Here is a 15,280-nt window from a genome sequence, read left to right on the forward strand (position 1 = left end):
CCAAAAATCCCAATATATTTTGTAAATAAACTCATATTGTAGTTTTGTTATATGAAGACTTACGGTTTACTTCAGATTTCATAGATGGCATTGTATATCATAATTAATTCTGCTGTAGGCTTGCCCTTTCCTTCCGCTTCATTTCACCTGTTTAAAATTGTGGAATTGTACATAGCAGTTGGGTTGTTGGCTTTGTCTGAGTAGTTGCACCACTGAGTTATGCAAGTACAGTAAATTCACGAATACAAGCTGCACTGAGTATAAGCCGCATCGCTGGGTGTTGGCAAACATTTTGGTTTTTGTCCATAAATAAGCCATACCCGAGTATAAGCCGCTCTGTGTTCGCAGCGAGGACCCGCGTGCAACAAAGTTGCTGATTAGTAACGGAACCGCGGCAGGGCGGGGTTTACTGGCTCGGCTCAGGCCATGAGGGCTCGGGGCTGCTGACAGGGCTGGGTGGCCCAGCTCGGCGCTGCTGCTCAGCGGGGATGCTCGGGGCCGGCCACCGCCACTGCTGGGCTTGGTCACCCTGGCCTGGCGCTGCCCCACGACGGCAGGGGGAGCACAGAGCCCGCTGGCACCTGCGGCGGCCATGGGAGCCAGGGATGTAGCCTGCCTGCTCCTGTGGCGGTGGCACGCGGGGACGGGAGCCCCCCGAGCTGCGGGGCCAAGCAGGAGAGAGCTGCCCCACCTACCCCCAAGCCGCAGGGCCGAGAGAGAGCTGCCCACCTTCCCCACCCCCTGTGCTGCCTGCACGGAGCAGCTCCACCTGCCGCGCAACAGAGTAACCAATTTGTAACAACCGCGTAAATGCAGGGTTTTACTGGCAGGAGCTTGACTTTGCAGTTTGCACTGACTTGGTTTGCACTCCCAGGGTTGAAAATGTCAGAAAATTATTCACATATTGGCGGCACCTGAATATTAGCCGCATTTCCAGTATGGGAGCAAAATTTTGGTCAAAACGGTGCGGCTTGTATTCGTGAAATTACTGTAGTCATTTTTATCCGTAATTCTGTTTATGTCCCAACATTTGTGGGACAGGATATTTGGGACAATATACTTGGGGTGCTATATAGTTTCAGGGACAGTGTACCATGAAAACGTGTCTAGCCTCTGTTCCAGGTAGCATCTCCCAGATGCTACATAGATTCAGGAGGAGAATCTATGTAATCATTATAATCTGTATAAACAAAAATTGGAAAACATGTTAGGATTTTAAATTTAAGGTATTAAAGTTGCCAGAGTTAAAGTTCTAAACACATCTCTTAGTGAAAACTAAATACTGAAAAAAATCCAGTTGTCTGGTCAGTTTCTGATTTTCGGACAAGGTGGGATAATTCATTGACTGATGCAGATACTTGAGGGAACTTTCACAAACAAGATATACTCCAATTCCTTTGTGACATTTCTGCTGTAAAATATAGAGTGACTCAATTGGATTGTTGGGATTTAGCTCATTACACCTGTGATGTTTTGTCTAATGCTGGGTTACACTTGCTGGATTTTTGTCTAATAAAATTTAAAAATAGTTATTAACAGGTAACTTGTCTCCAAGAGGACCTAGGTAAATACGTATATTCATGTTAGATGTTGTATGACAGACGTTACTGTGCTGAGTCAAGTTTTGTTTCACTTTCACTATTAAAAAGTATCGAAGTTGTCAAAATGGTAAATGAGCCTATGGAATGAACCTATCCTTTGGAGCTGGATAAATTGTCTATAGTCATAAGTTGTTTTGAAAAAGAGTAATTTCCATTTAAAATTAAATTGGGTAGAAGTGTTGAGGTCTGTAGAGTGAGCTACAAATAAAGATGTTGAAACAAAAGTGGGAGAAACTCCAAGTTTAAGAAGTCAAACTCTTCATGTCTGGGTTTGACTTGATGGAAGTATTTGAAGTATGTGATTTGAATAAATTATGATAAATATTTCAAAACTGAGATAAGCCAGATATTTAGAACTTGGGAAAATAATTAATTAATAATAGAGGAAAAATGCTTTCTTAACTGATTTGTTGCCTTCAAAGTTTGTAGTATGGCTTATGCTTAACATGAGTTGGTGAAACTTCTAAACTCACAGTGGAGTGAGGACCCCTGAGTTCATCTCCTGATTCTGCACAGGACCACCCCAAGAATCACACCATGTGTCTGAGGGCATTGTTCAAAGACTTCTTTAACTCTGTCAGGCTTGGTGCTGTGGCCACTTCCCTGGAGAACCCATTCCAGTGCCCAACCACCCTCTGGGTGAAGAACCTTTTCCTTATACCCAAACTAAAACTCCCCTGACACAATTTCAGACCATTTTCTCTGGTCCTGTCACTGTCACCATAGAGCAGAGATCAGTGCCTGCCCCTCCTCCTCCCCTGGTGAGGAAGTTGTAACTGCATTGAGGTCTCCCCTCAGTCTCCTCCAGATGGAACAGACCAAGTGGCCTTGACTGCTCCTCATACAGTTTCCTCTCAAGGCCCTTTGGTGTTGAATTTACTCCTTTTGTGTAATGTAATATTGTGGGTTAGAGCCATGTAGTTCCCAGATACTATTATGCGAGTTCCTTAGATGGTCTGCCACTCCTGTTAAATGGTATGTCATTACCGGGGCCTGGGATCAGTTTGGACTGAGGAGCTTTTGGTCATGCAAGCTGACCGTTTGTGTGGTTTGCTTTAGTGTGTGTGCTTTCAGTCATACCAACAGAAGAGGCATGACATTCCTGGCTATAGCCTGTCCACTAGGTATTGAGTCTGTGATAAATTAGACCAAAATGTTAGAGCAGGGGAATTCTATGAAGTCTTTGAATTATGAAATCCTTTATGAGATTGCAACTACTCACACTTAAGGTGAGCTTTTTTACTGGTGCAGAAATGCAATTTCAGGTGTTCCATAAATAAGTAGCTTTAAGAGAAATAAGTGTATCTTTTTATTTCTCAGGTTTTAGAGCCTCATTTATGTGTTCGGTGTTTTTGGTTTATTCTTTTTCTTTCCCCCTCATGTTGTCCTTGTTCAGCGTCTAATAAAGGATTTGCCATATAGTGGTTCCTTGGAAAATTATTATCACAGTTACTGTAGACTATCCCTGAAAAAAAAGATGCATGTTTTGGTGTTAAGGACTTGTGAAGTCCAAGCTGTAAGGGTATTTTTCAGGAGGGGACCTGTTAAAGGACTTAATTAAATGCCATATAGGCAGAAATTACAGGCTATTAAAACTGTGCTTACAAAAATGCTTAATTAGGAAGGAGTTTTCATCTACCAGCTGGGATTTCTATCCCCAGCAATATTATAGTTCCATTCCTGGTTCTTTTCCTTCCTTATAAAAAAAATGAATTACAGTAATTTCACGATTATAAGCCGCACCATTTTGACTAAAATTTTCCCCTGAATCCGAAGTGCGGCTTATAATCAGGTGCGGCTTATGTATGGACAAAGAATGAAAAGTTGCTGTTTTAGTTTGGAGGACAGGTGTCTGCTGAGAAAGGCAGGAGCTTCTCTGTGAAATGGAGAATGTAAAGCCCCTCCCTCCAAATTATTATAATTTTGAAATCAAGGGGCTTTCAGGCAAAGATATGGGAATTAGGAATAGCAGTTCTTTACTAGGGAAATTAAAATAGAAATACAATACTACAAAGAAACAAACTCCAAACCCTGACAAAGTCAGAGTACAACCTGACACCCTGTCAGGCAGGGTGTTGGTAGCAGTCCCATTAAATGGTGGCTGCATCCTCCTGCAGTGACAGATGTGATTCAGTTGGAGCAGTGCTCCTGCAGAAGGTGCAGTTTCCCTCTAAAGGTCCAGTGGTGATGTGCAGAAATCCAGTTTCCCTCTGGAGTCCAGTGGAGAAAGGGGCTCCCTTAGTGTCCCAAAACCTCTGTTTTTATGTTGGTAAGAAATGTTGGGCTCTTCCCCCTGGCTGGAGCAACTTCCAATGGGATGAAGTAATTTTATCAGTCACACAGTGGGACTCAATGGGCCATTAGCAGAAAATGACTGGCTGGAGGAAGGATGGGTTGTGAAAAGATAAAGAACAATGCCCTGCCTGGCTTCAATGGATGGCCCATTAGCAGAATATCTTCCATGGAGATAAGGATCACTGCCCCCGCCCTCAACAGATGGTGATAGAATAGATACCTTTTATCACACTCTGTATTGTAACCGAAGACAGTTGTTGACACCCAGATGTGCAGTTTATAATCAGGTGTGGCTTACAGTAATTTCACGACCATAAAGCGCACCGGACCATAAGGCGCACCCCCCAGGAGCCAGTACATCTCGCAGCTTTGTAGATCATATAAGGCGCACCGGACTATAAGGCGCACTTTTTTTTTTGCAGCGAGGATCCGCCCCCAGCTCCCCCCACGCAGTTGCTGGCTGAGGCCCCGCCTCAACCCGGCAGCCATGGGCCCCCAGGCCCGCCTGTACCTGGTGGGGCCGGGGCATGCCCGCTGCTGCTCCGGCCCACCTGCACCTGGCAGCCATGGGCTTACCGGCTCCTCCCACGGCTCGCAGCTCTCGCTTCCGGGTTTGCAAATTTCCGAACTTTGTCCATCATATAAGGCACACCGGACTATAAGGTGCACTTCCGGGTTCGAGGGAAAATTTTGGTCAAAAGGGTGCGCCTTATAGTCGTGAAATTACTGTATGTATGGACAAAGAACGAAAAGTTGCTCACACCTGGAAATGCAGCTTATAAACAGGTGTGGTTTATAATAGTGAAATTACTGTAATACAAAAACAGCACAGTTGCATTAACAATGAATATTTTTCTGAAATTTTAGATACTTGTAAAATAGCTTTTTGAAAAGTGAGAGGTAGGCCAAACCACTGTCTGGACTCTCTGAGGACTACACCCAAGTTTGAAAACGTTACACCAAACGTTGTGTGAGTTGATTTACTTGCATCTTAAATATAGTGCTTTCAGCTTGGATATTCTTTTCCCTTGACTGGAACTGGAACTGGTAGAGATCCTGAAACAGAATGATCGAAAATATGGAATGGATTTTCTGTGGTGAGACTAGAAGTCAAATCTTCCTAAGGAGTTCTTGCAGAAATTGTGCTTATCAAGGAGTAGCTTTACCCAGTAAGTTAATGAGAAGGTGTTTTTAACTAAGGAAGAAGGGTTACACATGGATTGACAGTTTATTTCTTCTGAAAGTAACACAACTGGCTGGTCTGGGTGCTCATTGCTTAGGGGCCTGGACCCTAAGATAGATGGAAGCTGATAGAAAAAAAAAAATCTGTGAAAGGCAGGATTTGTACTGTTTGCACTGCAATGAAGCTGGGCAAAAAATTCAGCCTTTCCAATACTCTACACGTCTTCATAATTAGTTGAAAGTTATTAATTCTGCTTGTGATACAGTTTGAGATTCATCATAGTGCGATATGTTACATGCTTGAGCCTGGTCTTGGTTACAGAGAGATAAGGGAATAATCTTGTTCGATCTTCACAAAAGATTTTAAGAGTTTGGTAGCCAGGCCAGAGTGCTGATGTGTGAAAGCTAGCATGACTTAATCATAGTTTATTAGTTCGATTAACAATCCTTGTATTAACTGAATTTCTTCATTGTGTCAAAGTGCCAGGGTATATTCAGTTCATTTGGTACATGACCGTTTTTAAAGCAGCTCATCCATTAAAACTTAATCAGTTTTGGTGAGATGTTTTGGTTAAGAGGAATTTTTATCATGCTAATTTATGCAATAATAACTTTGTTGTGCCTGGTGCTTGAAATCAGACATTGGCCAAAATAATCCTGCAGCTTTTATCATAGCTGAACCCCTTGGATAAGTATCTTTCTTGTCTCCTTACCCTTTTGCATGTATTCCTTTTGCATAAGGAGTATAGGAAATCAGATGTATTTCAAACTTTTACCCCTTCACATTAAAAAAAACTAATTCCAAAGAAGAGAGAGCCTCAGGCTTAAACTAAAACTGTCGTTTCTTATGCACTTCTCCCATAGAGAAAATTAAGATTAGAAGGCTGATAAGAGGTTTCTTTTTGGCAGTGACTTTCTATATGCATAATTAAATTTCATAGGTTTACATAGCAACTGAAATTTAATTGGTTAATCAGTTTATGCTTTTGGAAATGGGCTTCATCTGTGATGTAGTGAAAGGTGATACAGGTGAAATCTGACACTATCTGCTTGTATGAGTTGGCATAATTAATACTAATTTGTGTGTTTAGCTGGTACAGGGCTGTGTTTGGGATTCAGTATGAGAATAATGCTGATAACACACTGATGTTGTGGTTGTTGCCAAGCACTGCTTAATCTTAATCAGGTACTTTTCAGTGTTTTGCACTCTTCCAGTAAGGAGATGCACAAAAACCCGGGAGGGAGCTGAGCGGGAGAGAGGATCTGAACTGGCCGAAGGGCTGTTCAGTAGCACATGCCCAGTGTATAACATGGGTGAGTTACCCAGAAGGGTGGCTGATCATGTTGTGTATCACCTGGGCTGTTTTGGGTTTTATCTCTCATGATAATAAATAAAAATAAATTTTACTTTGTTTAAATTATGAAGCTGTTCTTATCTCAGCTCATGATTTTTTTTTTTTTTTCTGATTCTCCTTCCAATCTCACTATGGATGAGGGAAGTTGCCAGCTGTGGGGTACTTAGTTGCCAGTTTGGCACCCAGTGTATGGCAAGAAGGGTTGAGGTAACCACAGATCTGATTAGAACATGTTGGAAGAAATTTGTTGCAAGCAGTTTTTTTGTAAGGTTAGTGAAGAATTTTTGTGAATGGCAGATGGAGCATCGTAATTTATACTTGGAAATTGCAACACCTTCTGATCTGAAGATAATGTGTATCTGTCACTTGCCTAAAGATCAGTCCATTTCTGAGTACTGTATCCTGGTATGAAATAGAAATGACTTTTTCTTTTAGTCAGTCTCAATGTTGAAATGGAAATCAGAGGAAATGCTGATGTGTACAGCTTACTTGCATTTTTCTCTGTTGAAGTTTTCAGAGAATGAGCAGGAATATAGTCCTGTTGTTAAACTGCTGATGGTGAGAACTAGAAAATCCAAGTGCTCTTCCTCTGTATTTGCAGTGTGAGTGGAAAGTGAGTAATTGGTTGTCATGGTTTAACGTAGTTTAGTTTTTAGTTAAGGAAAAAAATCCATGAGCTACGGAAGTGATTCCCTGTAAGGACCATGGCAGCTTCCTTCAGACCTGACAGAGCCAATCAACTGGCTAGTTTTGAATATTGACACCCTGTTAAACCATGTAAGTAAACTGAATACATCTCTGTGAGATCACACTTAAAGGTGTGCAAGCCCTGGGAAAAACTGTCTTGCTTCTGGCCTTTGAACAGGTAACTGAAGCTGGCTGGGCCAGGCCCTGCTCTGCTGCACAGCTGGCCTGTGGGATGGCTTGAGATTCTGCTGCCACTGACTTCCAGCCACAGCTGGTGGGCCAGGCCAGCTCTGGGTCAGCTCTGGGTAGAGCCGAGCCATCCTGCTGGCACTGTGGAAAAGTCATGCAGCTGAGAACGGAGACGGCCCTGCAGCTCCATGCAGAAAAGCAGCCCCGTGGCTGGAATTGAACGTGGCAGGGGCCAGAAAACAACGGTGCAGCTAGAGTGACCACTGCCTGGCAGAAATCAAATGGCCATCTGCAGGCCTGGGTGAGATATTAACTCCTTCAGTGCGCAGATGAAACTTGCAGACATCAGTCCTCTCTGGAGTGACAGAAAATGGAAAAGGTGAAGACATATAAAGAAAACAACATGGAGACACCAAGGTGTCAGTGAAGAAGTCAAATCCCAGAAGGGAGGAGAATGAAGAGATGCCTTAAGTCTTGGACTGATTCTCTTGTAAGGTTATGGTGAAGGTATAATTGATCTATCAGACGTTTTTTTTCCCCTGTAACTCATGGAATGCTTTGGAGGGATGTAGTGTTCTGGCCACAGCTGTAAGCAAAAGCACAAGTGTTGAAGCAAGCAGGTGTTGAAGTAACTGTGATCTAATGAGAAGCTTGAACAGAGGGAAATGGGGAGATGAGAAACCCAGCGACAGGGATGAGAGAAGAAAACCTCTGTTCCCAGAGACAAGAGAACTTTTGTTTCTCTATTAGAACAGCTCATCCTTAAAATTGTACCCCAGTAAGTTGAGATGACCCATGGTGGTAGCTGTGGGAAAACTACCAAACTGTGGGAGGGACCTCACGATTGCAGATGTCCCAGTGGCTGCTATTTGTGAAAATTAAAACCACAAGAGAACTGTTTTTTATGGAAAAGTCTCCATGGGATGGCAGGAGAGACTCCTCTCCCTAAGTGAACTGAAGAAAGATTATTTTAAAAGTGGTAAACTGGCTAAAAATAACAAATTTGTCTCTTTAGGGTGTCAGTAGGAAAAGAAAAGAGAATTGGGGAAGAAGTGTTCTGGAGGTATATTCTGATTTCTCACTATTTTTTCATTTCGTTCTGTTAATAAAATTTTCTTTATACTTTAATGTTCTGAGCCTCCTTTGTTCTCCTCCTAATCCTTATCTTGCAGCAGAAAATGAGTAAATAATTCTAGTGAGTGCACTGGCATTTTGCCAGTGGTAGACCCAATACGTTGGTTTTCTCCATTTACTGAATGGAAATAGTGATATTTTATCAAATATGTGGCTTTGTTACTCTGGGTTATTGCTGTGTAATGTAACTCTGTAGACAGAGAATGTGCAGATGGATCTACACAGGAAGATGGTAGGTTAACTTGAGAAAACATGCTGTAACAGCAGAGCTATGGACTGGGCTGTGTTCTTGTCATTTGCAATAGTAAAATTGTTCTGGGTAAAGGCTGTGTGTTCTCAAAGGAGTAAGGATAAAAAGTAAACATTTATTTTGTTCCTTTTATGCTAGCCTGGGCAGATAATCTTAGATACTGTTTTCCTGTTTGAAGAATTGGTTTTACAGGTTATTCTCTGCAGTGTATGATTTTTATTTTTTTTTAACAGCTGGATTGAAGTTGAATCAGAATGGCTGCTGATATCTCAGACAGTCCTCCAAACCCAAGCTGCAAAATCATGACTTTCAGGCCTTCGATGGATGAATTCAGAGAATTCAACAAATACTTAGCACACATGGAATCACAAGGTGCTCATAGAGCTGGAGTTGCAAAGGTAAACATCTGTAACATAGATGAAAAATGCTACTAATACCCTATCTCTCATTACTTGTATTTTGCTGATTACAAATCTGACTTTTTTAGTATTTAATTCTTTATTCCAAATGATTTTGGAGTAGATAATGGTATGTTACTCTTTTAAGAAAGAGTCTTTCAGTGTCTCTGATAGTTCATAATCAAAATGATGCATAGTTTACAAGTTTACAATAGCAAAATAGGATTTCTTTCTAAGTAGATTAAAACTATTTTTTGTTGAATCAGAATAAAGCAGGGAGTTGATAGTATAAATTAAAATCCTGATACACCAGGGGTTGAACTTGGTGTTTTGGGGTTGTGTAAAGCTTTTCTGGGGCAAATAATCCCACCTCATTAAGGAGAATGTAAAGATGGTAAGGCAGTATTTGAATGAAAGTAGTTTTCTTTTTAGTGGTGATCATGTTATGTTCTTGTTAATGAGAACTTCAGGCACACTAATTGCAGTTGTATTACTCTTTGAACAATGGCACATCCAGGGTGTTACAACAGAAGTTCCTCCCCCAGCAAAAAGTGATTGTCAGAGGTTCAGTCTGACGTAATTTAATGATACATCATATAATTGTTTATGCTGAATCCGTTTTGCCACTTTTCGAACCAGCAGAAACCAGTACAGGTCTACAAATACCAGCTTAGTTATTGTAAATACTCCATGGAAATACATGTCTCCGTCACTGGGGTTTGAAGCTAATGTTATGTGGTCAAGACATTTGGAATCTGAGCGAGGAGGAGCAAAACTTGAAATTCTTGGTTTCCACTCTGGCCACTCCTGCCTCCTGCTTCCTGTGAAACAAAGCAAAACTGAACTCCTCACTCTTTGAAAACCTTGTAGGTTTATTTTTTTAAATTTCAGCTGATAGAGTATATGGCTTATATTCTAAACTTTTCTCTGCAAACAGAAGTAGAAATGTGATAAATAGGCAAGAGTGGAAAGCCTGGGCTGAATTTTCCCCGTGTCCAGCTGTGTTATGGAACCTGTTAAGTCTGTATGGGGATGATGTATTGCAGTCCTTTAATCTTGAACAGTGAACTTCATTGTAGTGATATCTTCTTGCTTGGTTGAACAGCATTTAAAGCATCTCTTGCTGTTTTCAGTCTGTCAGGTACTTGCAACACATTATGAGAATTCTTGAGAATTTTATATTCTGTTTTTCACTACATTTTGATAATATCTGAAAAATTTATAAATTAAAATTAACCAGCTAATTATGTTTTAAAAACAAATCTTACCAAGTGAATAATTCGTACTGCAGAAGTTTAAGGGATATTTTCTGAGTTTTGGATATTTCATTTAAAATAACAGGAAAAAAAAATTCACTTTTGATAGAAAGAGAAAATTAACTTACTGGGAACCTAATTTTTTTTTAAGTTCAGGAGGTACAGTTTCAGGTATGAATGCAAGAAATGGGGATGAAATGACTGTAAGGCTTGCACATATTGAAGGAAGGAAGGAGTATGGGAAATAAAATGTTAAACTGCAACCGTCACTGAAGTTTCTAATACTAATACTATGTCTGAAACAAGTAATTAAGGTATTAGACAAACAATATAAAATAATTTCCAAAGCAGATAATGTACTGTGGCATCCCTTGAGCAAATTGGCAAAAAAACTGCCATTAGGCTTTTGAAAATCTGAAATGAGCTTTAAGCATAGAAAATCTATTTTAATCTTACTGTTACAGAGGATTCTATACTTAAAAAGGAAGTCAAAGGCTGAAAACAATGGAACAAATGACAAATAAGGGACACTGTAGATTACTTGTCTTTACCGAAGAATGAGGTGTTTCGAAAACTCAAGCTGCATTAATACAGAGCAAAAGAGTTAAGTTAATTTGCAGTCACAATGGCATATAGAAAAGTAATTTCAGAACACTGTGCTGAAAATAGATGCTGGCAAGTGCAAGAAAAATAATTTTCAGATGAGCTGGGGAGAAATAGTTGCATAGAAGTAGTAGCCACTGCCATTGAGAACCAGATCTATGGGAGATTACTAGTATATGAAAGTGGATTTAACAGAAATGTATGGGCTGATAGCACTCTGCATTAACCTCGGTAGTACTGACATGCAGTCTTCATGCAGGAGACTAACTGGTATAACTAAGACGTCCTTATCTGAAACTCTGTGTTTATCACACTAAATGATACAAGACTCTATTAATATGCTCAGGATCTTTGATAAATAAATAAATACGTAAATGAAAAAGCCTTGCCTTAAGTTTTTGCTTTTTCATATTTGAGCATTCAAAAACATGATTAATGAATTTGATCTAGTTTGTTCCCATTGAATAAATCTAACTTGCTTGACTTTGAAGAAGCTGTTTTAACCAAAGGAGATATGGAGATGCTTCGGTGGGACAGGTCAGTGGTAAAAGCACAGAGACCTAGTCATTATTTCCAGCTGTTATACTGGCTAGCTGTGTGTTGCTTTGAGCATGATGTATTCACATCTTCGGTCCTTGTCCTCATCTTCATTAGCAAATGCAAATTCTTTGGGGCAGGCAGTTTATTTTTATCTTCTTAAAAAGTTTTTTTGCATGTTGGTCCCCACAGAATTCACTTCTCTAATCAGCACTCTAATTACAACAGTGATAAACGTACTCCAGTTAGCTGGAAGGGGATATTTTGAACTTATATTCACAAAAAAATGTGTATTGCTTAAAGCATACTGACCTTGGACTAAGTAAGATAATGCAAATTTTGCTTTTCAGTATTCATATATTTGAGCCAAACCTCCAACTTCATGCTTAATAATCATGAAAATGGAAATCTCTATGCACATATTTGACTTCTATGCATATATTCGGAATGCATGACTTCTCTTCTTCCAAATGAACATTTTGTATTTTGTTAATGTGCATATAATTTAAGAGTTCTCTGAAAGAAATAAGTAGGTAATCACAAGATGATTAGATTATTTTTTTTCTCTAAAAGCAAACAACATTAAAACTTGCTAAGTAGTTCTTGTACAGCAGAAGTCCTGTGGAAGGTGAGAGGAAAAAAGGAAAAGAGGGAATTGCATCTGTGTAAAAACTTGATTAAAATACATGTTTATGTATAAAATTAAAACATTAGCTATGGCAGTATGTTACTATTAGATAAATTTCTTTTGGCTTGATGTTTGTCATTCATGGTGTGCTTTTAGTACAAATGGTCTTGATTGGATTTCTCTGGATTGTCTGAGTATATTAACATTACAATATGCCTATTTGCGATTGTTTTCCAAAGGTAGCAAAAGATCTTAGGATCTGTCTTTTTTAGAATTTTATTACTATCATGGAGATATGAAATAGTGAAATTTCTAATGGATGCCTATAGCTGGAATCCTAAAATGCTTGTAAGAAAACAACCTAGCTGTATAGCTTAAGGACTGCCTCATGTTGATCCCATTATTAAAAGTATTGGAGAGATGCCTCTGCCTGAATTGCGGTGCAGACAAGAGCATATGCTGAAGTCAAAAGTATGGGTTTTGTTTAATGGTAAACAGAGAGAGAGAGAGAGAGTTAGAAAGAAATGGAAAAGGAAGGGGGAAAAGGGGGAGAGAAAGAGAGAGGTTAAGTAGAAGTATCACCACTGTACTTTCCAATGACATCTTCACCACCATCTGCTGGTCTTTTGGTGTTGATGGTCCCTCGAAATCCACAGAATTCAGTAGATAAATACACATTGGTGATAGGTGGGAATGCCCAGGTAGCTGACCTCAGTGGTGGGGCAAGTTTGATACTATCTCTTGCAACCAGCTCTGGATCTGTTGCATCCCTTTGCATCAGGAGGGAGTCTGGGGCTGCTTCAGGGTCTGTGATGGTTTATGACACCTCCTCATCTGCCTCTCATGTGAATGCCCTGTGGATGTGGCTATCCAGGAGTGGAGGGGATTTGCAGCTGAACCAGTTGAGTGTAAGGGAGGATGGGTGTTCACTCCTGACCAGAGGTTATGCCATACCCCAAAACTTCTTATCCTTCCCATTGGGGGAGTGTGAGCAAATCTGACCTCAGCAGATGGCCTATGGGCTATGGCCTCCCTCACCCCAAACCCAACCAAGGCTGATTTTCAGAACAGCTACTGGGTTTAGCTTTTTCCTGGATGTCTTCTTCTCCCTCAGCCTTGCCTACTTCTCCCTAGACCTGAGATAATTGAGCAATCATGTCAGTTGAGCTATAGTGTCTTATCTTTCCTTAGGTGCTTTAAATCACAGTCCAAAGTTCCAGGCATATTCAGGGAGGGCTTGGCTTAGATGGGCACAACTTCTTTATACAGTTGTACCATAATTGGGAAAAAGGCCTTGAGAACAGTGTTGAAGCCTTTAACCATAAAATTTCAGTCTTTCATGCTACCTCTAAATTATGAATTAATTATTCAAATACACTTGTTGCATATTTATAAAAACTGTCCTACTTTGTTGTAAGATCCTTTAAAAGTTTCCAAACCTGTGTTTGTGGAAATTTGATTTGAACATAGCAGAAGAATGAAAATAACGAGTGGATCAAAAACCATGTCATTAAGCCTTTTGACAAATAAAGGTTCAAAAATGAAACCAGACCAAAAAATTTTTGTTGCTCTCTTTTAGAAGTGATACAGTTTCACATCTGGAGTTACCTGTTTTCTGCTGAAATAATACATGCTAGAAATGTTCATAATTACCTGGCCTGTTAAAGAACATTGGTATAACTACAGACTTCTGTGAAGTTCTTCATGATTTCTTTTGCTAGCACTCTAGAATCTGCTGAAGAGTTTTCATGGACTGTGGGTAGTTCTGTGGTACTTGAAATAAATGTGTTAACTTTACAGCTGGTTAATCTGCACATAGCTTTAATCTTCAATTATGAGGATTAAATAATGTAATTATAAAAGCTAATGTATCTAAATTAGTGCACGTTCTTACTGTAATAGAGTTGTACCCTGTAGTTTCATGAGGAATAAATTGAACAGATTCTGAAATCTAAGACAGCTGTATTTTTTTCACTGCTCAGTAAAAAAACAGAGTTATGCATACTGTTTATGCCAAATAATGTTTAGATGGGGGACTGACAGTTTTTTTTAGGAATTTTTGTTTTAATTGAGGATAAAAATTTTACATCTTTGAATCTTCAGGTGTTGAAAAGACATCTAAGATCATTGAGTCCAACTTTTGACTTAGCACCTACATGTTCACCTCTAAACTGTATTTCCAAATGCAACATCCACATATTTTTTAACACTGAACATATATGATGTAATGGATTGCAAACTATTTGTCAATTTTAAGGCTTTCTGATTGTAAAAAATTTGTCAACTGTTACTATAAATGTGTATTTTTGCACAGTTGTTTATGAATTGCTGTAGATTGGTGAGTTGCTTCTTGTGAATTGATACTGTATTTTGAATGGGCTTCTACATTGTCTAGGAGCACTTACAGTATCAGTTAATGTGAAACAGCTGGTGTGCAAATGTTCCTTTGGTCATGTGGGCATATTCAACTGTCCTTTCAACTTTTTTCCAGGATATTTTGAATAGTTATTGCAACTGTAATGTTCTCTTCTGTTTCCTGAATTTAAAGGTTATCCCACCAAAGGAATGGAAGCCAAGAAAACATTATGATGATATTGAGGATTTAGTGATTCCTGCTCCAATTCAACAGATGGTCACTGGCCAGTCTGGACTTTTCACACAGTACAATATTCAGAAAAAGCCCATGACAGTGAAGGAGTTCAAGCAGCTGGCCAACAGTGACAAGTATGTGCTCTTGCTTAGTAAGACAAATAATTATCTTCACATGTTGTGGTTTCTTTGAATTATGCAAGGCAAGTGATTTCTTTCACTTTTTTTACCTGTCTCTCAAGGTATGGAAGGGTACCACGATATGAATATTGTTTTTCTTTAGGTTGTTGAAAGCTTCTGATACCATGGTAGCAAGAAAGCATCTGAAAAACCAGAGACATGATGCTTTCTTGTCTACCTTTTTTGCTTTATCTTCCAGAAGATGTAGAAAATAGTGAAGATAATAGAGATATGTATCTGAGTTTTAATTTGATTACACCTATTAATATTTAATTCCTAGATACTAGAATGGCCTATCACCATGTAATTCTGAAAACTGTGATATCTTTTATAACCAATCCAGAAGCTTTTGCGTTAATCTAAGAAAACTCAATGGTATCTAGTGAATGTCAGCGT

General features: G+C 39.6%; 1 protein-coding gene across 5 annotated transcripts in view; it reads left to right on the plus strand.

Annotated features, from left to right (window-relative positions):
- KDM4C (lysine demethylase 4C) overlaps window positions 1-15,280 on the plus strand; it is a 256,853-nt gene that overhangs the window by 2,419 nt on the left and 239,154 nt on the right. For all 5 annotated transcript variants that reach the window (XR_004420744.2, XM_033085582.1, XM_033085584.1 and 2 more), the window contains exons 2-3: window positions 8,927-9,091; window positions 14,664-14,839. Coding sequence is in view for 4 of the 5 variants with exons in the window: in XM_033085582.1 (XP_032941473.1) it covers window positions 8,948-9,091; window positions 14,664-14,839 (320 nt within the window). In the remaining variant the exon portion in view is untranslated. The remainder of the gene's footprint in view (window positions 1-8,926; window positions 9,092-14,663; window positions 14,840-15,280) is intronic.

This window comes from Catharus ustulatus, chromosome Z, assembly GCF_009819885.2.
Source record: "Catharus ustulatus isolate bCatUst1 chromosome Z, bCatUst1.pri.v2, whole genome shotgun sequence".
NCBI lineage: Eukaryota > Metazoa > Chordata > Aves > Passeriformes > Turdidae > Catharus > Catharus ustulatus.